At 39.7% G+C, this 27,469-nt stretch overlaps 1 protein-coding gene across 5 annotated transcripts; it reads left to right on the forward strand.

Annotated features, from left to right (window-relative positions):
* The first annotated feature begins 2,974 nt into the window (after positions 1-2,974).
* Positions 2,975-27,286, forward strand: LOC143109488 (interferon-induced protein 44-like). Of its 5 annotated transcripts, XM_076272239.1 has the most exons (8): positions 2,975-3,660; positions 3,780-3,831; positions 14,401-14,596; positions 14,782-14,934; positions 15,048-15,219; positions 15,334-15,434; positions 15,605-15,788; positions 26,069-27,286. In XM_076272239.1, the coding sequence occupies exons 1-7, from the start codon at positions 3,177-3,179 to the stop codon at positions 15,770-15,772; spliced, it is 1,326 nt and encodes a 441-aa protein (XP_076128354.1). In that variant the 5' UTR covers positions 2,975-3,176; the 3' UTR covers positions 15,773-15,788; positions 26,069-27,286. The 5 variants fall into 5 exon arrangements, with proteins under 5 accessions (XP_076128354.1, XP_076128353.1, XP_076128355.1 ...); XM_076272238.1 differs by lacking the exon at positions 26,069-27,286 and having other exon boundaries at positions 2,976-3,660; positions 15,605-16,652; XM_076272242.1 differs by lacking the exons at positions 2,975-3,660; positions 26,069-27,286 and adding an exon at positions 13,639-13,758 and having other exon boundaries at positions 14,441-14,596; positions 15,605-16,646.
* Positions 27,287-27,469: the final 183 nt, after the last annotated feature.

The following is a 27,469-nucleotide window of genomic DNA, read 5'->3' on the forward strand; positions in this document are numbered from 1 at the left end:
TGAGGTCAGCTTACTACCTGCATATACTGAATGACCAGGTAATTCCATCCATGGATTTTTTCTTCCTTGATGGCACAGGCATATTCAAAGATGACAATGCCAGGATTCATCGGCCTCAAATTGTGAAAGAGTGGTTCAGGGAGCATGAGACATCATTTTCACCACAAAGTCCAGACATTAACCCCATTGAGAATCTTTGGGATGTGCTGGAGAAGATTTTGCACCGTGGTCCGAATTTCCCATCATCAATTGGAGAATAATGTATGCAACGCTAGACGGACATAAATGTTGTGACATTGCAGAAGCTTGTGGACACAATGCCACAGCGAATGTGTGCCGTAATCAAAGCTAAAGGCGGTCCAATGACATATTAGAGTGTGTGATTTTTTTTTGACCAGGCAGTGTATCTTGTGGGACATCTCAGTTATGATCTCCATGATTTTTTTAGTACAGTTCATAATAAATGACACTGTTAATAGACTAATTCTAGTAAAGCCCAAGGTGCTTTTAGGCTAATAAATGAACAAATAATGACCCTCCACTCCACTTTCCTTATGCCGTTTATTTGTACTCAGTAGAGAGGGTGTATGAGGTGATGGAATCTGCATTCAGTCATGGCAAATGCATGCTGAATGACTTTGTCAAATGTTTCAACAATGAAATGGGATTGGATTGTGCCAATTGTTTATTATTGAAAGTAGGCTATGTGTCAGACTTGTCCACCAAAAGTATATTTCTGCTCACACACAAAGACATAAGATCAGAGATCTATGGGAGGGTATTTAGTGTGAAAAGTGTGCCTGCCTTTGAGCACGCTACTCTAAGCCTGGCTCTGTGGTTTAGGGAGTGTACACTAAGATAAAGCGATTTGCATTTCAGCAGAACAGTTGTATTCAGACAGAAGGATTTTCTATGTGAGCTGTCCTAGAAGCTAGGTGATTTCAAGTGCTTGCAACACTGTATGATACACTGTGACATGAAACCAGACAGGTTCATCAGGGGTAAAACAGACTATTGGCTTTCGTTGAAGAACCCAATTGAAAATCAGCAACATCTTTACATCATCTATATCAAATTCGACATAATTATGATGATCTAGGATAAATGTGTCAAATTGATCATGTGTCAAAATATACCAAATTCAAAATTACTCACTTTCTCTTGGGTGTAACTAAAGCCATTGTACATGTGAAAGCTCCACACATCAACCACATCAACTTTTGTGTTTGGGGGTCAAACTTTATGCGGACTGTGCCACACCTACACCCCTTGCAAAGTAGCCTAATGTAGTAATACTTTTTTAAAACGTTTTGTACAGTAGCCTAGTCTATAAGACTTCTATGATATTCTGTAATACCTCTATGATATCATTATACAGTATTATACAGTATTACTTGTACCTTAAAATAATGTTTCCAAAATTGTTTCCGTGGTTCATCAACTCGTAACAGGGTGAAGGCACTTCTGCATTCGCTTCGCGGCCCTCTATCGGCTATAAGCGCACTATGTAAGTTTACCAGATCGAGTAGCGGGTATGTAGTTCAATGGACATACAAATTTGACTTGCATGATGTCGCAATCCATCGTTTTCCGAATATACATGATACATAAAATCATGCAACATATTCTCATCTACTATTATATGGAAGGTATGGAGAATACACAGTTTCCATAGGAAACAAATGGGTACTATAAAATAGTATGTGCAAAAATTATATTAATTTGAGGTGTGTCTGATTAGTCCCATAAAGGATATTCTGCATTGGTTTGGTGTCCCTACGTCACTTCCCTTGGGGGGGGGGGGGTTATGGTTATAGGAAGAGATGTGTCTGATGAGTCCCATATAGGGTAACTATTCTGCATTGGTTTGGAGTCACTAGGTCACATGGCTTGGGAGGTATTGAAAAAAAGGAGACCATTCCTTTTGGGAAATAATGTATTTTCTTTAAAATATTCATATAAAATACAGTGTGCATACAGTGACCATAAAAAGAGGTGTGTCCGATGAGTCCCATATAGGATAACTATTCTGCATTGGTTTGGAGTCACTAGGTCATATGGCTTGGGAGGTATTGAAAAAAAGGAGTCTGTTTCTAATAGGAAATAATGTATTTTCTTTAAAAAATATTAGTATAAAATACAGCGTGCATACAGTGACTATAAGAAGAGGTGTGTCTTATTAGTCTCATATAGGATAACTATTCTGCATTTGGTTTGGAGTCACTAGGTCACATGGCTTGGGAGGTATTGAAAAAAAGAGACTGTTTCTGATATGAAATAATGTATTTTCTTTAAAATATTAATGTTAAATACAGTGTGCATACAGTGACCATAAAAAGAGGTGTGCCCGATGAGTCCCATATAGGATAACTATTCTGCATTGGTTTGGAGTCACTAGGTCGCATGGCTTGGGAGGTATTGAAAAAAAGGAGACCGTTTCTTATGGTAAATAATGTATTATCTTTAAAATGTTCATATAAAATACAGTGTGCATACAGTGACCATAAAAAGAGGTGTGCCCGATGAGTCCCATATAGGATAACTATTCTGCATTGGTTTGGAGTCACTAGGTCACATGACCTGGGAGGTATTGAAAAAAGAGGACCATTCATACAGGATATAATGGTTTTTTTTTACAAAATATTAATATAAAATACAGTGTGCATACAGTAACTATAAAAAGAGGTGTGTCTGATGAGTCCCATATAGGATAGATATTCTGCATTGGTTTGGAGTCACTAGGTCACATGGCTTGGGAGGTATTGAAAAAAAGGAGACCATTCCTTATGGGAAATAAGGTATTTTCTTTAAAATATTCATATAAAATACTGTGTGCATATTATAGTGACTATAAAAAGAGGCGTGTCTGACGAGTCCCATATAGGATAACTATTTTGAATTGGTTTGGAGTCACTAGGTCACATGATGTCAAAGCTATTGACAAAAAAGACTATGAAGGTAATTCAGAAGGTACTTTTTAGACGGTCCCTAAGGTCTGCTGGGAGCAAGTAGACAGGTCATCTGTTTGTACATTGTCTGCAAACACGGGGTGAAACCGGCCGCATAATTTTTTTTTTTAATATCTGTCGAATATCCGAATATCAAATATCAAACTAACTTCACCTCGGTGGCTGACCGAGATATTTACGCTAGGCCTACTTCCTTACACCTTCATCATGGAGAGAGAAGACATGACGTTCGTGTCGAAACTGAACCTGGAAATGGAGCGGCAGCTCCTTCAACTTTTCCCCAAACCTGTCAAGCTGCATCTGCTTTACCAAGCCAGTATGCACGACTTCAGCCTATCTACAAATAGCTTTGATAAGGGTGGGCAGTTTGTCATCATCGTGTATCTGGGGAGGGGTGAAGAAGCAAGGGGAGCTTATCTCGGTAGAGACCGTTTGAATAAGTATCAAAGTTTTTTTCTTTTCGATCTGACATCAAAACAAGTTACTTCAATCGCTAATAATTCTGAGGTTGAAACGGACGAGGCCCCATGGACATATGGAAATGCCTTCAAATTGAGGGAATGCTATTCGCACGCGAAGAGACTTTGGGTGGATTTTGCATCTGATGAAGCTTACAACACAGGCTGGGCAAAGGAATCCTTAACCAACAGAGATGGATCGCTAAAAGACGTCGAGATATTTCGGGTTGATGGTGAGAACCGACCAAACATTAGGCCTAGTGATTACCTCATTTTTCGTACACTAGACCTTCTATTCTGGTTGTTTATTTGAGTTTGTTGGTGTTTGTCATCTTTTTTCTTAAATGTTTAGATGTTGGAGACGTGCTTCTGTATCCCTGGAGAGAGATTGTTTGGAACGAAAGGTTGGCTGCAGAGCTTTTATTGAGTTTGAATACAACCACTGGACTGGCGCCAACCAGTGGGGTATACTACGAACCTCGCCGAACATACCCAGGCTTTCTTCGGATAACCTAGATCGACAAATACGAAACTCGCAATCAAAGTTAAACAGTACCACGAAGCTCACTGACGACTCAATTTGTCAAGCCAGGTTTTCCTCTTTAGGTTCATCAAAAATGGATCATAGAACAAGAGCGCTGTATTTCACACAGGAGGAACAAGTGATTATAATGAACTCCTACGAGGAGATGAAGCACCAAATAACTGCGAGGGGCAACACGGTTGTCCACAATAAGGCTAGGGTGGCGTGCTGGCAAAAAATAGCAGATCGCGTAATAGAGGGAGAGCAGCTTCACAGAAGAGAACTTCTGACGGCAAATTTGAGGAAAAGTTGGTAAACCACCCTTCTTACCTAATTTGAGGGTGCTGATTCTGAATATTTTGTTTACCAAGCTCAATTCTGAGTTCTAAGCCGCATAATCAGCATTTTAACATAAAATAGCGATTATTTTTGCTTATTTTTCCCTAAATTGGGTTGATTTCAAAAGTAATCACTAAAACCAAATAAAAGTGTTCTCTAAATACATGTTTGAGCATTAAAGAAGCCATACTATAGTTTATTAACGTATTTAATGGGAACATGATTACAGTTAACATGTAATAAACTCGGAAATTCTAATCAAAACACAGCCATATTTTTATTGCTAACATAGTGAGTCACTGGTGTTTAATGCATTTCATCACAATAACAAATTGCACAGATAACCTTCAACTCAGAATATATCCTACAGTACATATGAACTTAGATAGCGGGAATAAGCCTAATGCAGAACTGCATCTACCGTCAGCAACAACTGTCAAGTAAAAAACATTTTACTTCTAGTAACACTGGATTTGGTATGTGTGCTTGCCTCTATACTAGAGCTTGATAATGTGCTCTTCTAATATGCCATTGAGCAGCATCACTTGTTGGTGGTAGAGCCTCCGATCCTCAACATCTAGAAAACAGAGTGGCTCTGGCATAGTGTTGTCATGATACCAAAATTATGACTTCGATACAATACCTGCCATAAATATCTTGATACTCGATACTGAAGCGATATCGAAATCCTAAAATATCTGGAAAAGAAAGGACGCAGGCCTCCTCCAAGTGTATTGAGTCATTTATGTTGAATTTGGTGCACTTTTGGTCAATTCTGGGTTTCAAACTTCTAAACTTCCTACATAATTATTATTTTTGTAGTCAGATAAAATAGTAGTTTGTGTGTGATTAAGTCCTTTATTGTTTGTTATAGCTCATTTATATTGTGCGATGTTTTGGCAATAAATTACCTTTAAATAGCCAAAGTAGGCTAGATCAAGGTCAGTGTTCAAATTACTGCATGCAAATCACTTAATGCTATTCAGAAGAGCCTAATCTTTAGGCCATCTGATGTAGGCTACCCTAGGCCTTCCTGTTTTTATGGGATTTCTTTGACAGTTGCAAAGGGAAAAAAGTGAAGATGGTCTTCTTTGCTCCAGTGTAATTTAATAAGTACGTTTCAACCACTCTTTGGGTCTTAATCAGATAGGCCTACACCATTATTACATTACATTTGGCTGACGCATTTTTAACCAAAGCGACTAACAACATGGTAACAGTTACGTTTTAAAGCAATTCTCTCAACAATTTTAGGACAATTTAAAAACGGTAGAGTACAGTAAGAATAAGTGCATCAGTGAGTGTTGTTTTTAAACAGTTGAGTGTCAGTTCAAGACGGATGGTAAGTGCTAGGATCAGCAAGACTTGTTGTAAGTGGTGCTATGAGAGGATATGTTCTCTAAAGAACTGGGTCTTCAGGAGTTTTTTGAAAATGGAGAGGGATGACCCTGCCCTTGTAGGAACTGGCAGTGTGTTCCACCAACGAGGAACAACAGATGAGAAAAGTTTGGATTGGGCTGAGCGTATCTGTTGCAATATCTGTGTGCATTCCTACATTAGGTCTATTTCTTTGATAGTCAACATCATTTGCTACCACATAACAAATACCAAATAACAATACAAAAGTTTCTTACAAACTTTCCTGCATACTTCTTTAATGTGCTGCAGTCAGATGGGTGCCCTAAAGACATAACTAAATCTTGAGCATCTATTACCAGTGTTGAATGAGCAGTTTTTGCAGTGATCACTATACTGGACATTCCACATTGCTAGACAGCACTTAAGTGAGGATGACTTATTTCCACTTCACAAATAACCATTGCTATCTGCAATAGCTACAGTACAGGGACATTAATCAGTTATTAATGTATAGCTGAGGATTTGTCCTATAGGTCCACTTCCCTTTCAGAATCATATGCAGTAATGATGCACTGGAGAATGTTTCTTTTTGTTGCACTATAAAGGATATCTTGTCTAAATTTTGCAAATAATGCAATCTCCATAGCACTCTTCAGCAACCCTCAAACATGCACACTCTTCCATTTTTTTGCATGGCTGGGATTTGAATGATAGGAAAGAGCACCAGAGCACCTTTACAGTAAAAAAAATACAGTGTAAATCCTCTGTAAAGACTGACAACTGTTCATAATAGTTAGTGACAAAGTACTTTCTACAGAAAAATGAGCAGTCACCTACTATTCTATCAATTTATTATCAAGGAATCTATTTTGCTTCTAAACGTCATACTGAATTTTAGCTATTATTTCAATTTATATTTTAATTTTAGCTTATTTTCATTTGCTACTTGAGGGTCATTGGGGTAATTCCTGTCCTGTCCGACAACATATCTGATACATAAAGAGTATATTAATGCCTTATTTTTTCAATTCCTATGATATCTGATGGCAAAACCAAAAAGTATGTGAATTATGCTAATTATGCTAATTAGCAAGCTTAAAACTCAAAATTGAGCTTAGTAAACAAAATATTTGAATTCAGCACCCTCAAATTGTGTGAAATAGCCCCTTTACCGACTTTTCCTCAAATTTGCCAACAGGACTTTTTCTGAACATTTGTTAGCTATCTGCTCTCCCTCTATAAATTCGTAAGTGAAATCCCCTGCATATTGTCTGGAAAAGAAATAGGCCCATGCCACAGGCTGAATTGTTCGCCAGTAATCCTATTGTACTGATTTCAACGTGAAAAAAAATGTCCAACCTGCTTAGTGGAAATATATTTCATTCTGTAATCCAATCAACCACCCAATGCAAAAATTGTATACCTTATGTTTGAGTGAATTAGAAGTGCGAGATGGTGGCTTAGTGGGTTAGTAAGCGCTTAGCACGCCAGCGGGGTTCGTTTCTTGCGTGTTCGTCACAATTTTGCATGCGTTGCCTTTTCCCCCATCCAGATGTTGCGCCAGCAGTGTTGTATAAAGTACTAGAAAGCAATACTTGAGTAAAAGTACAAGTATCGTACTAGAAAAAGACTTTGGTAGAAGTGAAAGTTGCCTTTTAGAATATTAGTAAAAGTCTTAAAGTATCTGATATATACTGTACTTAAGTATCAAAAGTAATTTTCTGAATTGTAATGTACTTAAGTATTTGAAGTAAAAGTAAAAAGTAAAAAGCAAGCGGTTTTATTTTGAACTTTTATTGTAAACTTTATTTTGGCTTTCTTATAGTAAAGCATAAAGCATATTCAGGGTTCCCATATCTTCTTAATCTCACTCATCAAATCAAATCACATTCTTTTCTAGGACTTTTTAGGCACAATTCTCTGAAATGAAAAATAAATAACTTATTTCTTTCACAAAAAAAAAAAAATGACCTGCTTGTAGGGAAAACATTTTGGTCATGTGGCATGAGCATTTTTAGGGCTTACGAAAGAATCTGGTTTTCAAAGTTGCCAGAATTCAGTGCCCGGGAGTTTCAGGCCCAAGACCTTAATTGGATAAATTAAGCAACATTTCAGCTCTTACTATCCTGTAGTTTTTATTAGTACCATGGTTCAACAAATGTGTAAAGGTTATATAACTAGATGTACCGCAGAGCGGTACAAAATATGACCGCCGCCCAGTCCAGCACATTTTTTCCACAAAAAGAAATCACGCTGAAAGGCCTATATGATTCTAACTGTCTCACTAAATTGCATTATCCACACTCAATTCTCACTGGTATCTGCTAGACAACAAGTACCAAAACATTATTAGTTAATAGATTTCACATGTAAAATTCATTTTATACAACCCCACCTCCATCTTGCCTGTTCATAATTCTGAGAAATTCTTGATTGTTTGTGTTATGTTTATGTTATGTGTGTGTGTGTGTGTGTGTGCGTGCTTGTGTGTGTGCCTGCGTATGTGCCTGTGCATGCAAGCGTACATATGTCTACTGTGTGAGTATGTGTCATACGTATGATTACTGTGAATGTATGTGTGTGTGTGTGTGTGTATCTGTTTGTGCACATGTGTGCACATGACATGGGTTAACATGACCCCTGGAGGCAAACATACGGAAAAAAATGGTCATCCTAGGCCCTATAGTTCTCAAGATATTCACAGAGAACTGTGTCTGCCCTACCCTCCTTTTGGGGGGTCCAGTCCAGCGGGGGGGGCTACAGATCAAAACGAAAAATGACGGTTCCATGTTATCCATGTGGGGGTACATGCCCACCAAGTTTTGTGTACCCCGGTCTTTCAGTGTCCCGGGAATCCTTGTTGGTGTACGTCACTAAATGTACACATAAATTATTTTATTGTAAGGCTCCCCATGAACGAAAGTACACAAAACTTGGCATGCATTCGGAGGGTGTCATAATGATCCTACACTTTTAATTTCGTGCAGTTTTGACCTTGTCAGCCAGAGATATTGTGATGAAAACACCTAATTCTTTGCTTTTTAATTTTTAACTAGGTGGCGCTATACATGAAATAAGTGGTAATGGGATGGGTTGACATGCCCCCTTAAGACCAACATACATAAAAAAGGTGGACCTCCTAGGCCCTACGGTTCTCGAGATATTCACAGAAAACTGTCTCCGGCCACCTACAGGCCAGTTGGTGTATAGTAACATAAATTAATTTATTGTGTGGCCCCCCCGCTTCGCTGCACGGCGGTCATAATAATTCACTTCAACTGAGAAGTTAACAAAAAATATTCCACTATTACCAAAATATTCCTACTAGTTACCAAAACAGAAAGAAAGAAAGAAAGCCTTTAAAATGTAGCCTATCCCATGCTTCCACAAAGAGGCATATTGAACTAATGTTTAGGCTACATGTTTTTTGCATGGGTAGGCTATATTGTTGTTTGGTGATTTAGCCTACTCCTTTACTACACCCTCTTCTGAGCAAACAAGGCATATAGGTTTATCATGTAGTAGGGGTGTGAATCTCTCATGTAAAAGACGATACGATTCGCATCTAGATACATGGGCACGATTCGATACAAGAAAAGATACATGTTTATAAAAAACGATTCAGTATGATTCGATGCGATGCGATTCGATGCAATTCGATGCAGTTCAAGAATGGAAAGCATTCTGAAATATTTTTTATAATTTGCTCAAGGTGCACATTCATTTTATATTATCAATTATCATTGTCATGGTCAATTAGGCAAAAAATGTGTGAATATGATTATCTAAACTGAGGTTTGTTTCATATACTGTATTGAAATGAAAAAAGAATAGTCTACATTTCAGTCAAATACAACATAAAAATACATTTTTATAGACTTTACAGATTTTATAGAGTTATATCTGATTGTTTTCATGGAGCTGTAGCCTTGTTGAGGTAAGACAATACCGAAATAAAATAAAACAGTGCTTAAGACACTCTTGGCCTTTTCTCATATAGCCTACCCTACAAGAATAAAATAGGCCTACAAATCAATGAACTCTCTGGGCTTATTTTGTTCCAACAGTAGACCTAATGCAGAAACCTATAATGCCACAAGTCTGAGTGAATATGAACAAAATCATTGGCTAATAATTTGTGCATCGTTTTAGCAGCAAGGGCCAAATTATTATTTAACATTAAGGAAATCCCTTCATCAAAGGTAAGGCTACTCTACAGACTATCGTTGCTGTTTAGGCACGCTATAAGTGTTTAATTTCGCGCTGGATTTCGAAAAACAAAAGCTGACCGAGTGCAAGTTGTCACATGCTTAAGTTGCAGTAGATGGGTAATGAGGTCATTTGACAACTTTGGGCAATGAATGTAACCAAAAACGAACTGCATTACCCACAATTCCGTGCCACGTATAGTTTCAAAACCGGAAGTGGGATGAACGCGCTGCTTGGAACGTAAATGAGGGTCTGAGCGAGCAGAAAAGGTTGTGAACCGATTCATAACAAGTAAATCGATATAACGACCGATTCATTTCAGTGTAATTTCATTTGCATATTACTCAGGCCTATACAAGATGGCTAGTTGCCAAGGCTACATGAAAAAAAAATCTACATTTTACTATAACAATTTCTATCAATAGGCCTTCCTTATTTGGTGTACTTAGACATTATTGAACAAACATCTGAATTTCAGTATCTAAGTAGGTTAGGTTGGGATGTCTGCTATACATTGCTGTTAAAATGCACTTCCAGTATAGTGAGTATTGGCAAAATCATTTTTATGTTGAGGCGTTGGCGGTGTTGTCGGCAGCTGCTGAAAGTAACTAATATAGTAACTTGTAATCTAACTTAGTTACTTTTAAAATCAAGTAATCAGTAAAGTAACTAAGTTACTTTTTAAAGGAGTAATCAGTAATCAGATTACTTTTTCAAGGTAACTGTGGCAACACTGGTAATGAGGGACTGAAAAGGCCAGGTAAAAAAGATGAAAAGTATTGGAGGAAAATACTGTCAAATGTGGCAAGCTTCCAGATTTTTTTTGAAGAGGACCGATATAAGTGGCAACTGGTAAAGAGAGATAGCCATGATTATCGGTGTAATTATTATCGGTGTAATTATTGGGCTACTGGTCGGACATTGTTAACCTGACTCGAGCCAGATGAATTTCGTTCCGCTTAGCTCCGCCTAGCTTCACTCACATCCATCTGGGACCTCTTCCATTGAGAGTGATTTCTGCAACCGACTTTATGGTTCAGCCAATCAGGACGCAGGGCGGGAGTTTCATAGATGTGACATAGCGTAGAAGCGACTGTGAGACTGTTATTAGCGTCACGGGTTGGCTTCGATGTGAGTGGTTGAAGTAGCACGTCAATAGATGACGGACAAGTGGCTTATTCAATCATTGCAAGCATTTTTTGATTAGGCCCAGCCTTCTGAAGCAACACTTCAATGGATCGGTTCCAGATGGATGAGTGGAGCTAGGAGGAGCGAAATTCATCTGGCTAGGGTCAGGTTAGGACATTGTAGCGTTGTCAAACTATTCGCAAGTAACATATTACATTATTAAAATATTAGCCTTTTTGTATCGTCCAATATGGCGATTCGTAGACGATGCAAATATTATGCAAATATTGATAACAAAACTCAAGGTTGATCTGTGTAGGCCTAAAAACAAAAGTAGCCTCTGAGCAGCAGATCATCCATGCCCCGCTGAAAATGATGAGCATGAAATTAGATATGACTACAGGGACAAGTAGAGAGGATAATAGAGTAGCCTTAACCATATGAATTAATAGAAAATGTTGTTATTTAATGTAAGAAAGAACAGTAGGCTACATGATCAACCTATGCCTTGTTTGCTCAGAAGTGGGTGTAGTAAAGGAGTTAATCACCAAACAATAGAGCCCATGCAGAAAAACATGTAAACAATACTTCAGTATGCCTCTTTGTGGAATTGTGGGATACATTTCAAATGCTTTATTTCTTTCTTCCTGTTTTTGTTAACTTATCAACCTATCCTTGTGGAATATTGGTAGGCCTAGTAAAAACTATTGGATAGTAAGAGCTGTTGCTTTATTTATCCAATTTCCACACCGCTAAAAAAGTGGGCCGGTCTTGGGCCTGAAACTCCCGGGCTGAAAAGTGACCCCACTCCGGCCCTGAGGCCTGCTGTTTATTGTGATATATGGTTTGCCATGTGTTGAGTTCGTGAGATATTTCACCAAGAGTAATGGGTGTGCAGAATTCAGATTAAAGTTTCTCGCGAGAGCAAGAAGCTGGAGTGCTAGCCAGTTAACCTAATGTTCGTCATTGACCAGCAGATGAACAGCTAGAGTCATACCCCCTGCATTTGTTGTCATGTTCAAATTGTGGAATTTTGACATTAGGCCTACTTCACCTTCGACTTTAACTTCCCTCCAACATCTATGTGCTCTGGCTAGAACAGCAACTATAAACACAGCAACTTCATCTGCATGCGTGAACTGACACATGTGCACTCAAAAGCTTTCTAAGGGCCCGTCCCAATACCTCCCCTTCCCCTAGATTTTTGCCCTAACCCTCGTTTTTGCGTGTGCACGTGTAGGGGTAGGGTGTCCCATTACTTTAGGGAGCAAGGGAGAGTGCTATTTTCCCCTTAAAATCAACCCTCAAAATATAGCAGGACCGATGCAGGCTTAAAACAAAGTGGGAGATGAAATTACCCAGGATACCGTGCAAGCTCAGCGAGCCAGCCAAATTTTTCAACCAAGATGGCTGACACTAACCTGACTCTCGCCAGATGAATTTTGTTCCGCCTAGCTCCACTCACATCCATCTGGGATCGGTTCCGTTGAGAGTGATTTCAGCACAAGATTGTATGGTAGAGCCAATCAGGACGCAGGGCGGGAGTTTCATAGATGTGACGTAGCGTACGGTAGAAGCCACTGTGATGGTGCATTCAGGGCACACACAGGGCCCAGATGGATGTGAGTGAAGCTAGGCGGAACGAAATTCATCTGGCGAGAGTCAGGAATGACAAGGACCGCCCCCGTGGCTACTTTGTTTTTCTGACAACAAGTGTTCATGTGCTTTGCTGTCGGAATGTGTGACAAACACGGATGCCACAACAAAGGTTAAAACATACACTCACTAATCCTAAACAAACAACTGTATTTGCTTGAAATATAGTGTAAGACGCTTATGAAAGAAAGATATGCAGCTTTCAAGTGACAAAAACGGCAAATTCCCAAGTTCACATTAAAACTGTTGGACATGAAAGGGCACATGGACTACAAACGAACTACAACGTGACGACAAAAGTGATGACGAGCCCCTAACTGGGCAACTCTGTTAGCAAAATCTAGCCCCAGTTTCCGACCTCTGACTCACACATTACATGACGTGAATGAGGCGGAATGATGATGTTTTCACTCGGAAAAAGGTTTTTCCGAAGCCTATGAATTCTAGGAAAGACTGTTCTCAGCGTCACGGGTTGGCTTCGATGTGAGTGGTTGAAGTAGCACGTCAATAGATGACGGACAAGTGGCTTATCCAATCTTATGCAAGGATTTTTTAATAAGGCCCAGCCTTCTGAAGCACCACTCCAATGGATCGATCCCAGATGGATGAGTGGAGCTAGGCGGAACGAAATTCATCTGGCGAGAGTCAGGTTAGGCTGACACCGCTGGAAAGGAACAATTGCATTGCTCATATATTTTCGTAAATAAGCATATTAAAATGTTGAAATATGTTGGAATATGTTCTGATGCACATCCAAAGGACTGTCGAGTTTTGAACACTAATGTTAGAAAATATCTCACAAAGCTATCTGATGATGTTCATGATATCTGCCGAGCGCTTTGAGAGAGTCTGCCCATCAAATAACATTATACATAAATATTATATGTTATTATACATATAAATAACAATTATATATCTGATCTGGGTAGTTTTGTCAATATTTAGGATGCATGTTCCAGTGTTCTCATGAACACGAATATCTCTGTTGATTAACCAGAGGTAGATAAACCAACACAGCCCACACAACAGTCAACATGACCGCTGGAACCGGCATGTCCTGAATGAAAATAGTAGAAGGCTACTATTGCTAGACACGTTGACGCTGCGCGTGACATAGGTGAGCATGTTCACTACACTAATTTGCATATAGTGGTCTCCTAATTCATAGGGAAAGATCTTCACCCCCCCACTTCCCTCGTCAAGTGGAAGTTTTAAGGGGGGAGAAATGGGAAAAGGATATATACTCTTTTGATCCCATGAGGAAAATTTGGTCTCTGCATTTATCCCAATCCATGAATTAGTGAAACACACTCAGCACACAGTGAACACGCAGTGAGGTGAAGCACACACTAATCCAGACGCAGTGAGCTGCCTGCTACAGCGGCGCTCGGGGAGCAGTAAGGGGTTAGGTGCCTTGCTCAAGGGTACTTCAGCTGTGCCTGCTGGTCGGGGTTCGAGCGCTTCGGGGTTCAAGCACTAACCAGTAGGCCACGGCTGCCCCCAAAGGTTTCTGACTGACAGGCAGCAGCATGTCAGACTGGGGAGCATCTCATCCAAAACCCGCAGGGGCGGAACAAAAAAATGACACTGCCTATGTAGTGTCATTTTTTTGTTCCGTTACATCCAACCCCCGTTTTGAGTTGCCGGATCCACCCCATTGCGCTCCGGCACCTCCCACTTTACAAGTTATAGCACTGAAATATAACACGTGTCACGTTACATTTTGTAAAAAAAATACTCTTGTGTTCCATATGTGCAGTACTAGAGAGGAGCTCAGAGAGAACTTTGTGTCCCACAAGGTGATGAGCGAGTCTTTGAACAGCGCAAGGGTCCTTTTGCTGGGGCCAGCAGGGGCGGGAAAGTCCAGCTTCCTCAACTCCATCAGGTCTGTCATGCTGAAGCGCATAACTCACAAGTCTGTAAGTGGTGCAGGAGCACCAGATCACCTAAAGAAGGTACGCCACTAATCTGAGGGTAAAGTGCAGTGAATTGATGTTATAGCTAAAACTACCATTCATTTATGAAAAGAAAAAATGTTGTGGAGGTTATATGGCTTAGTGATAAGAAAAGCATAGTTTATTTTTATTTTATTATATTTTAATTTAACTGCACATTAACTTCACTGACCGTCCTGTTACAGCTGAAGTCCAGCAGCATCCGAGCGGAACGAGGAGGTCATGTTACATCTCTGACGCTGTGTGAGGTCATTCCGCTAGGCGAGGAGGAGGCGACTGGTCTTAGCATCCCTGATGCACGTGCTGTCATTAAAGGACACGTGCCCGAGGGCTACAGGGTATGAGAACTCACCTGCACTGTGGAGGATGGTCATACTGGTGTCTGGTGTGTACATTACATGCGTTTAGACCTGTGCTAACTCTAACGTCTACATCTGTCACCTCTCTTCAGTTCCAGCAAGGTACACCTTTCAGCAGCCAGACCATTGGATACAGGGCTGAACCGGGCATCAAGGATAAGATCCACTGTGTGCTCTTTTTCCTGGACGCACGCAAAGTCACTACTTACAGCGATTATCTGCAGAAGAAGATAAGGATCCTCCAGGCTGAGCTACACGACCTTGGTGGGTTGGTCGTACATTGAATCAGAAGATAAGAAATCATGGAAAGTCATTGCACAGCAACACTTCTGTCTTTATGATAGTTACAGATGTTCCTTCTTTGTGATTGTTTCCCAGATGTTCCACAGATAGTCCTGCTGACGCATGTTGATCAGGTGTGCCACGCTGTCCAGGAGGATGTAAAGTACGTCTACTCCAGCCGCACCGTGAAGGACAAGGTAGTGTAACAGGGATGACTGTTTGATACAAGGTATCGTAGCCGGAATAACTGGGGCCATTCTGTGTTTTGAATAAGTTCATAGGAATGACCAGCGCTGCCTCGAAGTCGATGGTGGGGGCCCAAAAAACCATCAAGCTGGTGTAAAAGCATTTTAACTGTTTTTTGTAGGTGCAGAAGGCTGCAGAGTTTGTTGGCATTCCTGTGTCCTTTGTTCTCCCTGTGAAGAACTACGCTTCGGAGCTGTCCACCAACTGCAACAGTGACATTCTGCTGCTCAGTGCAGTCCACATCATCCTGCAGGCTGTGGACGACACCCTGGATGACCAGTGTGTCTGAGTCTGCAGTTCAGCAGGTTAGCCAAAACGGGGTGCCTCTACACACAGCTCATTTGGTCACACTGATCAATAGTATCCGGCTGCAGAGCCGCAGACATATAGCAACCGATCTACCACCGCAGATCTACCAGCTTACTCACGCATGTGCTGTTCTTCCATTTAATTCACGCTTGCGCTTAGGCTAACTCTTTAAAGAGTTTATCCTGATAAATGAAGCTCTTGACAACTTTACAAACTAGCTATTTTTGCTTTAATGGTTTGGATTCAATGCCTTGCCTTTAAAAAATGAATTCTTATATCTTTATATCATAGACTTCTATATACACAGTCTATGGTTCATATACTGTATCATGTGAAAGTGAAGGATCCGAACTTTCTTATGGAGCTAGTCAAACTATAGCACATAATCTAGCCTACCACAAAATGATCGCTCAGACATATTGTTGTTTTCATGATCTAGACCAGTGGTTCTAAACTTTTTTGTCCAGTGAGCAACTTGTGTCCACCTATACATTGCAGGAGTTGAAGCCCTTCAAAGCATTGGAGTCTTACAATTATATGGCTCTTTTCCATTACAGACCGAGGCTGGCCCAAGGCTTTTCCCCGGTGTTAAACACCGGTGCGTGGCCTCGGTGTTCTGTTCCATAAGAAGCTGTAAAATCAGATACATCAGCTAACAATGCTAGAAACTTCTAAACAATGCTTAGCAATGACACTGCAAGCATATGTCAAATTAATTTCAAAGACATTTTAACAAGTCATAAAATTGTAAGAAGCCGTATCTTTAATTATTTTGCAAAGTTTTTATATAGACCCTTTCAACAAGAAAAACAAAAACAATGCTTGAACGTTCTATTTAGTTCCCAATCTACTTCCTCTGCATTAACCCTTAAAGGAGTATGTCAGTACACGATCCGTACCGCCTGCCAGATCCGTTCTGCGCATGCGCATAATATTGCGCATGCGCAGCACTTCAACGTCTTTTACGATGGTTTACGACACTACATGATCGGTTCTACACTTGCGCGATTGTCAGTATTACCTATCCAGAGAACGAGAATGTATAAGTCAAGTTAACATTGTTTGTAGCAGTAATAAAGTTCTAATAGTTAAATGTACATGTTTTAAGGAACCAACGGAAATGTATGGAGGCTACCCAGATAGCAAAGAAGGTCGAATCAACGTTGATTGGTCAGGGTTGCGTTTCCTAGCTGCTAACAAAGTTAGCAACTTAGCTGGTTGCAATGCAATTTCCGCATTGCCAACCAACTAACAGGTTAGCAACTATTTGGGAAACGGTGTCAGACGACCGAAATTCAACGATGAATCAACGGCATGAAAACGTGAAGAACGTAAAAAAAATATTTGTAACTTCTACAGACCAAAACCCTGGATGAGATGTACGAAACAGCTTTCTAGTTTACACTTAAGCTAGGTTACACAATTGACAGCTCTCATTAGCCTACATGCCATCTCCTCACGCTAACTGTTAAGTCTTTGTTTTCACATATAACATTGTTATACTTTAATAATGAAATATGAACTGATCTGGGAACTGGATACTTTCATTTAGTGGCCCATAACGTTTGCATGCATGCACGCACGACACCTGCGTAAGCGTTTCAGGAGGCAACACTGCATCAAAACGAGAGCACACATTAAAATTCACACATGGAATGATCAAATCAGTCATTCCTTTACTGTGAACTTGCTAGCGTACGTATTTGCCTGTGTAAATAACTCGACTGAAACAAAGACAGAATTGCAAAGATGAGTATGGTCACCTACATTTAGATGTATGCTATTACAACCATGAATAAATGCATTGAGAGAATGAGCCCTATAGGAGGAGAGAGGGGGGGGAGGGCAACAAGTAAACTAACTTGCTGCATGTTGAGACAAGAACATGGACTCAATGACCGTTTATTAATATCATTTTATTGCATGCATAAATAATAAATCCTTCAAGGCCATAGAGCATATGGGTGTTCATCCTTTTGAAGATGCTCTGCAACTTCTGACTAAACACACTAATAGGCTACAAGAGACTATTCACCTTTCAATATTTTTTTTTAACTACATAAGTACGATCTTATATAAATAACACTTCATTTTAATTCATGTAACATGAAAAAATACATCAGGTATTGTATGCAATTTCAAGCCCATAACATTTTCTAATGTTTTCACAACTATAACATTAAGCAAACAGCTCACGATTGCTGCCCATTGCATGAGTACACTGTACAAAGAAATAGTCTATAAAAGGTTTTTGCTGTAATATGTCATCACTGGACATTTTTTGAAATAGTGTTAAAATACCGTCACACCCCTACCTGACAGTCATGAGTACTTTGGTGGTTTGGTGCAAGGCTATTAGACTAATGGCCTCCTTACACCAAACAACTTTGACAAGATTTGGGAAAGATTCTTCAAAGATTGGAGTCTTTTGAGTAAAGCTTGAATGGGGGGCATTAGTTAAAATACTACAATCTTTTAAGAATCTTTCCCAAATCTTGTCAAACTTGTTTGGTGTAAGGTGGCCATTAGACGTTTCCCCTCCCACTCAAGCAATTAGGACGCCTTTCACACTGCTCCTGCTTGACCTATCCCTCCTGGCAATTTCCAATCAGAGCCATGCAAACATTTTCATCTCACAGAATAGAGTGTGCATGCCTCTCTCTACAAACCATGTGCAGTGGCAGAGTCATAAGCCTCAAAAACATGGCCAAACTTAGATGTCTAATGTCAACACATGATTTAGATAACTTATTGATGCATTCATCTCCAGTAGGGTTGACTACTGCGATGGGCTTTTCCATTTGGTGTCACTGGGCCGAGTCATCATCTACTTCTTTGGCTTCATGTTCCGAGTCCTTGGGCTTTTCTATGAAAGAGAATCACCTGGAGTTGACCATTTTTAATGCACTTTATTTACACCAATGTATTATAAGTTTTTATGCAGTGGTTTGACACTGACTAAAATATGAGAAATAAGTCACCCTATAAGGACTTTCCAACTTTTTCAGCTAAGGGTTACATTATACATAAAAAACATACGGTGAACTTACGACATGAACTGTGCCATCTGACAATTTGGGGTGGCATTTTGTCATTCTATGTTGTTGAGTGATTTGTGTGTCCTGGGGGGGCTTGGGGGATTTACGTGTACTGGGGGGTCTTGGTGGACTTGGTTGCACTGTACCTTCTGGTGGTGTGAACTGTTAAATGAGAGTGTGTGAGAGAGAGAAATAGGACAGACAAAATAATTTATTAGAATAATATTACTACAGCATTAAAACAGAGTATCATCATCATAATCATCATCATTCATACACTGTAATACTGATTAGAAAAACAAAAGGGCAAACGCTAAGAATCTTTAGGTCATAATCCAATAAATACTCTGATGCATCTGTGATTAAAGAGAAACTATGCAGTTTTGGCCATTTCTTTGCTGTTTTCTCACTTTTTGCTGGCAGGTTTCTCTACAGAGCTCCCCCTACAGCCTCAGAGTATATGATTTACGACACTCCGCAAATCTGTCACGACGAATGTCCAAGAAACTCCATCGCTACCTTGTTCTAGGCGGTACATTCTAATTTTTACGTTTTAGTAGAACTAAAGCACTTTTCAGGTGCTTGTTGACAGCCATGTCAAAGAACAGGAAACTGGTTTGCCGACTACAAGTGAGCTTTTGCTCAGAGCACATACAGCCTATTTTATCAACTCACAGCTTTTCTCTGCTTCACTGAAATCACTCCTGGCACTGTCTTATTAGACAGGGACGTGCACTGGTGAAATAACGTTAGCATGGAAAATAGTCTCTCCAGACATATTTCTTACATTCCACCCAGATGAGAAAATTAGCTAAATTTAATACATTTTAAGACCTTAAAAAATGTATATTTTATTTAAGACGTTTTAATACTTTTAAGGATCCGCGGAGACCCTCTATTGCTTCTAGTGGTCCTACCTTATTTTTAGGATCAGTTGAATTGTTTTGAGATTTTTTTTGTAACAGTCTTTAATATGTTAGATATTCATGACATAACTTGTTTGTGGTCACTGCAAACCATATGTTTTATTTTTCCTCTTTAGCATTATAAACAATAAATGAAACTGGAAACAATTGAACCAGGAGACTTTGTCACAAGACAAAAAAGATGTCTCAAAGCCCATTAGATTAACATGAGCCTACTGCGGTTTAGATTTGTATGGCAACAACGTTATAGACAAATAGACTAGGCTAGCTAACGTTACACTGACACAACGTAACTTAATGCTCTGAATTCGCAGCCAACATGAAATTCATAACTTTTTGATCACCAAGTTGACATTTCCAGGTCAACCACAAATAATTCCGCTTCTTTTTAATATCATCCAATAACTAATTCAATGTTGATTTAGGCCTATTACTCACTTCAACACCATTGAACACCTCAAACTTCAACGAAGATGAGTTGCCATTGCTGCTGCTGTGCTGAAGAGATGTGGACGGCACGGCAGGGCACACCCAATGACCATAAATTACCACAACACAACACAGACCCCTCTCGCGTCAGTTACTGAAATGAACGCAACACAGAACCCACTTCTCTCGCGTCAGTCACTGACAGTTAGCAATGCATCGGGAAAAACACTTAGATGATAAGCGCAGCTCAGCAGCAGTTTGTGACGTTTATTAGTGTAACCTCATGTATGAAAACTAGTATTGCCAGACAATACTGGTGACGGCGGCCATGCCTGACTTGAACAAAGGCTGCAACAAAGTTAACGTTTGGAAAGCCAGCAGAAGTTCAGCACACAAAGAGAAGGAGGGAAGGTGAGAAAGGTAATGTTGAATACAGATGTATAGGCAGACATGGGCAGTATTTCAATTATATGCATTTAAAATACGTATTTAATTACTTTAGCGTATTTTGTAATTTGTATTTTGCAGGATTGGAAAAACTCAAATGTAGTTTGTAACAAAATACTTTGAGGGATTGTATTTGAGTATTTCAACTACTTAAATACTTCTCAAATAAGCCAAAATGCAATCACTCAATTAAATATACTACCCGCTATAACCATGACAATAGGCAATGCTTATCATAAAGCCAAAAGCCAGAATCTTGGTGAATCTGGTTTTAAGAATAGGCTGGGTGCCTGGAGATATCCTTTGGGCAATTCCCTATATTCAACTGTAAAGTTGACCTAAACATTTCATTACCTTTTTGGAAGAAAGGCATGACATGTTTACCCATTTTCCTTGCTGTGGTATGCCACATTATGACAATTGTGATGTTCATTCTTACTACAGGACAGTATTAAAACTTGGATTTGACATGAGGATTTATGTAAGGAGTAATATCCGCTGAGGTGTCCAGATATGCAGAAATAATGGAGGAGACGGAGACAAAGACCTCCCGGAGTGGAATTCTCTCCCAAGTTAATTCATTACGTATATTGGGACACCTTATAGCTTGTTATTCTGTTTATCTCCCATGTTGCCAGCAGGCATGCACTTATTGCACAAGGGAAATGTAGTTCAGTTTAAAAAGAGGCCGACCTGTTCAATATGTTGTACTACTTTCATTGGTTGCAGGGGGAGCTCTAGGGTTCTGATGACGTGGCTAATTGGTGGCGTAATTAGGAGCCGGATAAAACCTGGACCTCCCAGTCCGCGAAAGACCTCTTGCTGGCTTGCTTGCTCGACATCACACTTGCGGCTGCGCTCCCCACTGACACACCTTTTTGCATTACATACATTTCATTATGCTGACATACACCACAGTTTTACTTTGGCATACATTTACTGACTTCAGAGCTATTCTAAATGCAAAAGTGCATAGAGGGAGTTATGACAAAACCGTGACTTAACAAACTATAAGCTATATAAGGTAGGCCCTATGCTAGGCCTATTACACAACATAAATTGTAACTAGGCTATGCTGGCGACCCAAATAAAATCTCCTTTGGGAACCAATGGCTTACAGTATCAAGCGGACTTAAACTGCCACCTCTTGGCGAAAAGTTAATAGTTTTGCATATCAGTAGTAATACATTTCACGCAGCTGCGTGAATCACGGAAAGCACAAATGAAGTGGACACTTCTAAAAGGGACCCACGGTACACTAGCTGAATGTCTGTGGCTAAAGCAGCCATAATGAAAGTGTTATCATTGTTTGGATACTTCACACACACATGCTTTTTAATCGCATAGACTACAACTACCAACTGGAATCAAAGCACATCGACTCCCCTCTCACACCCTAAACACGCACTTCGAACAAACAAAAAGCGTCTCAGTCTCATGGTATAGCCATAGGCAAAACTGTATCGGACCGGTGTAACGTTGACAGGCTACTAAATCATCCATCGCAAAGAATGATTTTTGTAGCATGTGCAACAAATATGTGTAGGTACAGCCCTGCCCTGGATACATCTCTCAACGCGGGCTCTAAAACATTTGGTTGTAAATTAAATATTATTATATTTATTTATGTTATTATTTATAAATTTACAAAACACTCCAAACACTCCACACTTTCTGTGGAGTGTTGGAGTATTGTGTGTAGATTGAGATGAGAGAATTGAATTAATTTTAAGATGAGTCTGAAACTTACAATGTGGAAAAAGTGAAGCGCTGTGAACACTTTCCTTATGCACTGTAAATATCCAAAGCCAATTTGGGAAAAGGCTCGAGATATAAAAGTGCATCTAAAATAAATAGAATATTGTGGAAAAGTGTGTTGGTTCAAGTAAAAAAAAAAAAAAAAACATGTTATAAAATTAACAAATCTATCGTTCTGTGTCATTGTTGGCAAAATGATCGGAGGGCTCAGAAGCCCCTAGCATTTTGGGGTGGCCAAAATTTCTAGCGACGCCCCTGACCTCGGTATTTTAAAAATTCAGACTACGACCTTGTCTGGAACATGTGCTGAATAACAGGTCTCTTAACTAACGTTAACCAGTAAAAAAAAGTAGGCTACTTACCGCACATATTTCCATTCCTTTGGTGAAGTTAATCGTGGCCTTTAGTGGCATCAACCTGATAAATAAATGCACATTATTTACCTTAACCTTAGCCCATAAACCTTCAGATGAAACACAGCAACCTAACTAGTTAGGTTGCTGTGTTGGCATGAATAAATACTAGCTAATGCTCAATGCGGTCCCTATTTAAATTACCGTTACTGTTAAGTTAATGATTACCCAAACGGCTAACGATAGCTAACGTTCACTGTTAACAATTGCCATATGCAAGATATAGTGACATTACGTTTAACCAACAATAGCAACATTTTTAAAGACAAAGATACATTGAACATCTGAACGCTGTACTCTTACCTGCACAATCTGTGGACATAATTCGTCGGGCGTAGTCAAAATATATCTGCGAAGTTGGTCTCGTCAAATGTGCCGCTTCTTGGCCGTCAACTGTTTCAAGACATGCGTGGTACAGATATTACAGAGGAATCGTTACGTCTTCTTCTACGTAATTATGCGCATGCGCAGAACGGACCTGACAGGCGGTACGGATCGTGTACTGACAGGGTACCGTCACACTGGTGTGACGGGAATGTTGGGAAATTAACATTCTAAAGAATATCTGGGTTCATTGAATTCAACATAGAATTTTAGAACCTTCAATTGTTGCGGGACTTAGAATGTTCAAAAACCTACACCTTTAAGGGCTGAGCTACACCAGGCGCGTAACTGAAGCGTTCCGTTCGCGACGCGTAAAATCCATTTTAGATGAATGGTCTATTTTTTTCGAACGTACGCCCCACTGTCACGTCTGGTGTAGCTACTTCCATTGATTATAATGGAAGCTAATTGTTGCAGCAGACGCAACGCGAACGGAACGCTTCAGTTACGCGCCTGGTGTAGCTCATACCTAAGGGTTAAGATAACATATGGAATGTTAAAACGGAAGCCTTGTGGGGCCAACTATGATGCTGATAATGGAACTCTCTTGAAACGGTCAATAACAAGGCCATAAAACCCTAAACAAATGCTACTGGTCTGCTTTTAAATTTCTCTGGTTTTATTGTAGCATCGTATTCCATTCCAAAAGTCCCCGGTTCAGCACAGATTCAGCTTTGCCCTACTCCAGGGCTGTATAAAATACAACACGACACACCAGCTGTTAAACAAACTAAATTAGTTTCAGCAAGGAGAACATCAGCACATGCGCTGGTAGACCTGCTGTGGTGGATTGGTGGTAGATCACACTGATAGAGAGGGGATTTGCTTTACCCACTCCAATCATCTGTGCCAGAATGTCTGGAATTTCACATTAAATTTAAATTAAACATATTTCACATTATATTTGTTTTAAAAGAAACAACATATTCTTTCTTTCATCATTAACTCTGTACACGCTTCATAGTCAACTTTTACCTGTTGCAATTTGTGAAGGGCTTTTATTACTTCAAGCAATGAGTACTGTTAGATTTTAGTGGTTTTCTGTATGTCATTCTTTTGGTTCTTTGTTTAATACTGCAGAAACTGCGGGGACAGGATGTTTATTGTAAGCAGACAGAATGTTGTCACCTTACAATAGCAAATGGTGTACCTAACTAATTGTTCCCCCACAAGACGTCTTAATTGAATAAGACTATATCACTGCCTGTTTCCCCCCCTCCAATTTGACCCCAGACGTGAATGTATATTCTGGTATTATAATTATCCAGGAGTTTCCCAGATCTTGGCTTCAGTTTCTTACCTTGGCTTCATCTTGCAACACTGTGCTGTGCTGTGCGTACAACAGGGTTACCAGAACTCTGTTGTTACATCCAGAATAAAGAACTATTCTTTCGCAAGCCAGCCTCAAGTTTTTACCTGCTCTTAACTACACTGGAATCTACTCGGTCAACTGTGTCTCCATTTGGAATTAAGGAGACAATTTCAATAGCATTCTTCAGTACTCACATGATTGATTATACAGTGACACAATTAAATTGAAGTAATTTGCAAGACTTTCAAAATATCTCATATTTTGAACTAAATAAAAACTAGTTTGGTGTACATTTTCAATTGTATGTGTATTTTATTTTTATTTTTTGCCCCTGAGTTGCTAGTGTTCTGCTACTTGGTCAGTGAATGACTTGTGACTGATTGCGGCCGTCATTTCCCACTTGCTGCAGCATGGTTAGTCAGGTGTTCCTTCGGTAACCATTAATAATTCATGCATTGAAACTGGTTATTTCTGATACTTACTCAATGCACTTCACAAGTATGGACAATGAAGACAATAACCGTGCATGTAATCTAAGATTCTAAGCCTATGTTGGGGGTCCAGAGGGGAAATTTGTGTTTTGTGTGTTTCTGTGGTAACATTTTAATTCTTATGATTAATATTGTCAATTAAAAGTTTGTATGTTCCACACTCATGACATAGCACACATTGCACACATTCAGTCTGCTGTCAGGGAAAATGTCTTGGAGAGTATCTCCAGGCCTGTAGATGGCACCCTGGGAGGGAGGGACTGGGATGGGGACAGGTACCATATAGCTGGCAGAGAAGAAGGAATTTTGAACGCCAGTGTGCAACACCTGAACCTTGCCTTGTCCGATCTCTTTGTATTTTAAGGTATGTGTAATTTTATTCTTAATGTTGCCATCTAAGGTTATTTTGTAGAAATTGCTGGTTAATGTGTTGAATGATCCTGATATGATTCTTATTTAATTGAAGTAAATGTTGATTCAAGCAAATGTTTGTTTGCCACCATTAACCATGTGGCCATGGCTTTTTAGTGAGGGGCATAGGGCCTAAGACATGGGCGTCGGAGTCCCACCCATTTTTTATAATTGTTAGTTTGGACCCCCCCCCCCCCCACACACACACACACACACACACACACACACACACTTTTGCCATGCAAAATATCAGTGTTGTTTTAAAACTGTTTGTGTAATATCTCCGACATCCATGTCAAATCCATTCCACTTGATTACAAATGCTACAATGAAACTCAATTTTCCAAAACCTGATGTGATACAGCATACATCCACAGGAACTCTTGACAAGCTGAGCTGGTGTAGTATAGGGTCTGTCCACTAGAGGGAGGACTAGTGGTAATGGGAACTACACTGCCTGGTCAAAATAAAGGTCACCACCTGGATTTAACTAAGCAAATAGGTAAGAGCCTCCTTGTGGGGGCAGTGCTATGATCTGGTTGCTGCAGTTGGTCAGGTCTAGGTTCAGCGACGCTATGTGCCCAAAGAATGAGGTCAGTTGACTACCTGCATATACTGAATTACCAGGTTATTCCATCAACAGATTTTTTCTTCCTTGATGGCACAGGCATATTCCAAGATGACAACGCCAGGATTCATCAGGCTTAAATTGTGAAAGAGTGGTTCAGGAGAATGAGACATCATTTTCACCACAGATTCAAGACCTTAACCTCATTGAGAATCTTTGGGATGTGCTGGAGAAGATTTTGCACAGTGGTCCAAATCTACACGTCATCAATACAAGACCTTGGAGAAAAATGAATGCAACGCTGGACGGAAATAAATGTTGTGACATTGCAGAAGCTTGTGGACACAATGCCACAGCAAATGTGTGCCATAATCAAAGCTAAAGGCAGTCCAATGAAATATTAGAGTGTGTGACCTTTTTTTTGGCCAGGCAGTGATTTTTTTTTTTTTATGGGACATCTCCGTTATGATCTCCATGATTTTTTTAGCCCAGTTCATAATACGTGACACTGTTAAAAGACTAATTCTAGTAAAGCCCAAGGTGCTTTTAGGCTAATAAATGAACAAATAATGACCCTCCACTCCACTTTCCTTATGCTGTTTATTTGTACTCAGTAGAGAGGGTATATGAGGTGATGGAATCTGCATTCATTCATGGCAAATGCATGCTGAATGACTTTGTCAAATGTTTCAACAATTAAATGGGATTGGATTGTTGGAAGTATTTGTCAGACTTTGTCCACCAAAAGGATATTTCTGCTCACATATAAGATCACAGATGTCAAGATGTGCAAGCAAAGATTTGGTTTAAAAAAAAAGAAAAAAAAAAGGTAAATATTCCTGCAGCAAAGGCTTTCTATGGGAGGGTATTTAGTGTAAAAAGTGTGCCTGCCTTTGAGCATGCTACTAAAAGCCTGGCTCTGTGGTTTAGGGAGTGTACACTAAGATAAAGCGATTAGCATTTTAGCAGAACAGTTTTATTCAGACAGAATGGTCTTTTATACGACTTCTTTTTAGTTCTCACGTCATGTGTGTGTAAAGCATACAGTAAACAGCCAAAACGTCTCATGTTGCTATTTAACCTGGGGGAGCTACACTGGTCTTCCGTTCTCAAACCCTGGTGGCTGCATAAGTAGAAGGGGAACACACATTAGTTATGATTTGTCAAATGTCTTTTTGTAATTATGTCCTGAATAGGCTATTTAATTTAAGACTTTTGAGAGTGAATATATTTTTCCCCCCGCTGAACTCTACACATGCAGTTGCTGTGATTTAACAGCTGGGGGAACCAAATGCGATGCGCGCACACACACACACACACACACACACACATACACACAATAAATACAAACACACCATGTGCACATGTAGGCTACACATACACACAGAATTTAACCCTTGCACTTCTTATGAGTTGCAATAACATGCATACAGTTGACTTATGTAATACTTCATTAATTTCCTTGTGATGTTTTGCAATATGTCATTATGTCTGAGACAG

Source organism: Alosa pseudoharengus, unplaced genomic scaffold, assembly GCF_046254945.1.
Source record: "Alosa pseudoharengus isolate Yale_2024_CS ecotype anadromous, Long Island Sound unplaced genomic scaffold, YU_APseudo_1.1 YU_APseudo_1.1_scf_7, whole genome shotgun sequence".
In the NCBI taxonomy this organism is placed as follows: domain Eukaryota; kingdom Metazoa; phylum Chordata; class Actinopteri; order Clupeiformes; family Clupeidae; genus Alosa; species Alosa pseudoharengus.

Coding starts and splice junctions, on each gene's coding strand:
- LOC143109488 (XM_076272239.1), top strand. CDS start 3,177: ATGGAGAGAGAAGACATGACGTTCGTGTCGAAACTGAACCTGGAAATG. Junction 3,661..3,779: donor CGAGATATTTCGGGTTGATG/GTGAGAACCGAC, acceptor TTAAATGTTTAG/ATGTTGGAGACGTGCTTCTG. Junction 3,832..14,400: donor GAGATTGTTTGGAACGAAAG/GTTGGCTGCAGA, acceptor CCATATGTGCAG/TACTAGAGAGGAGCTCAGAG.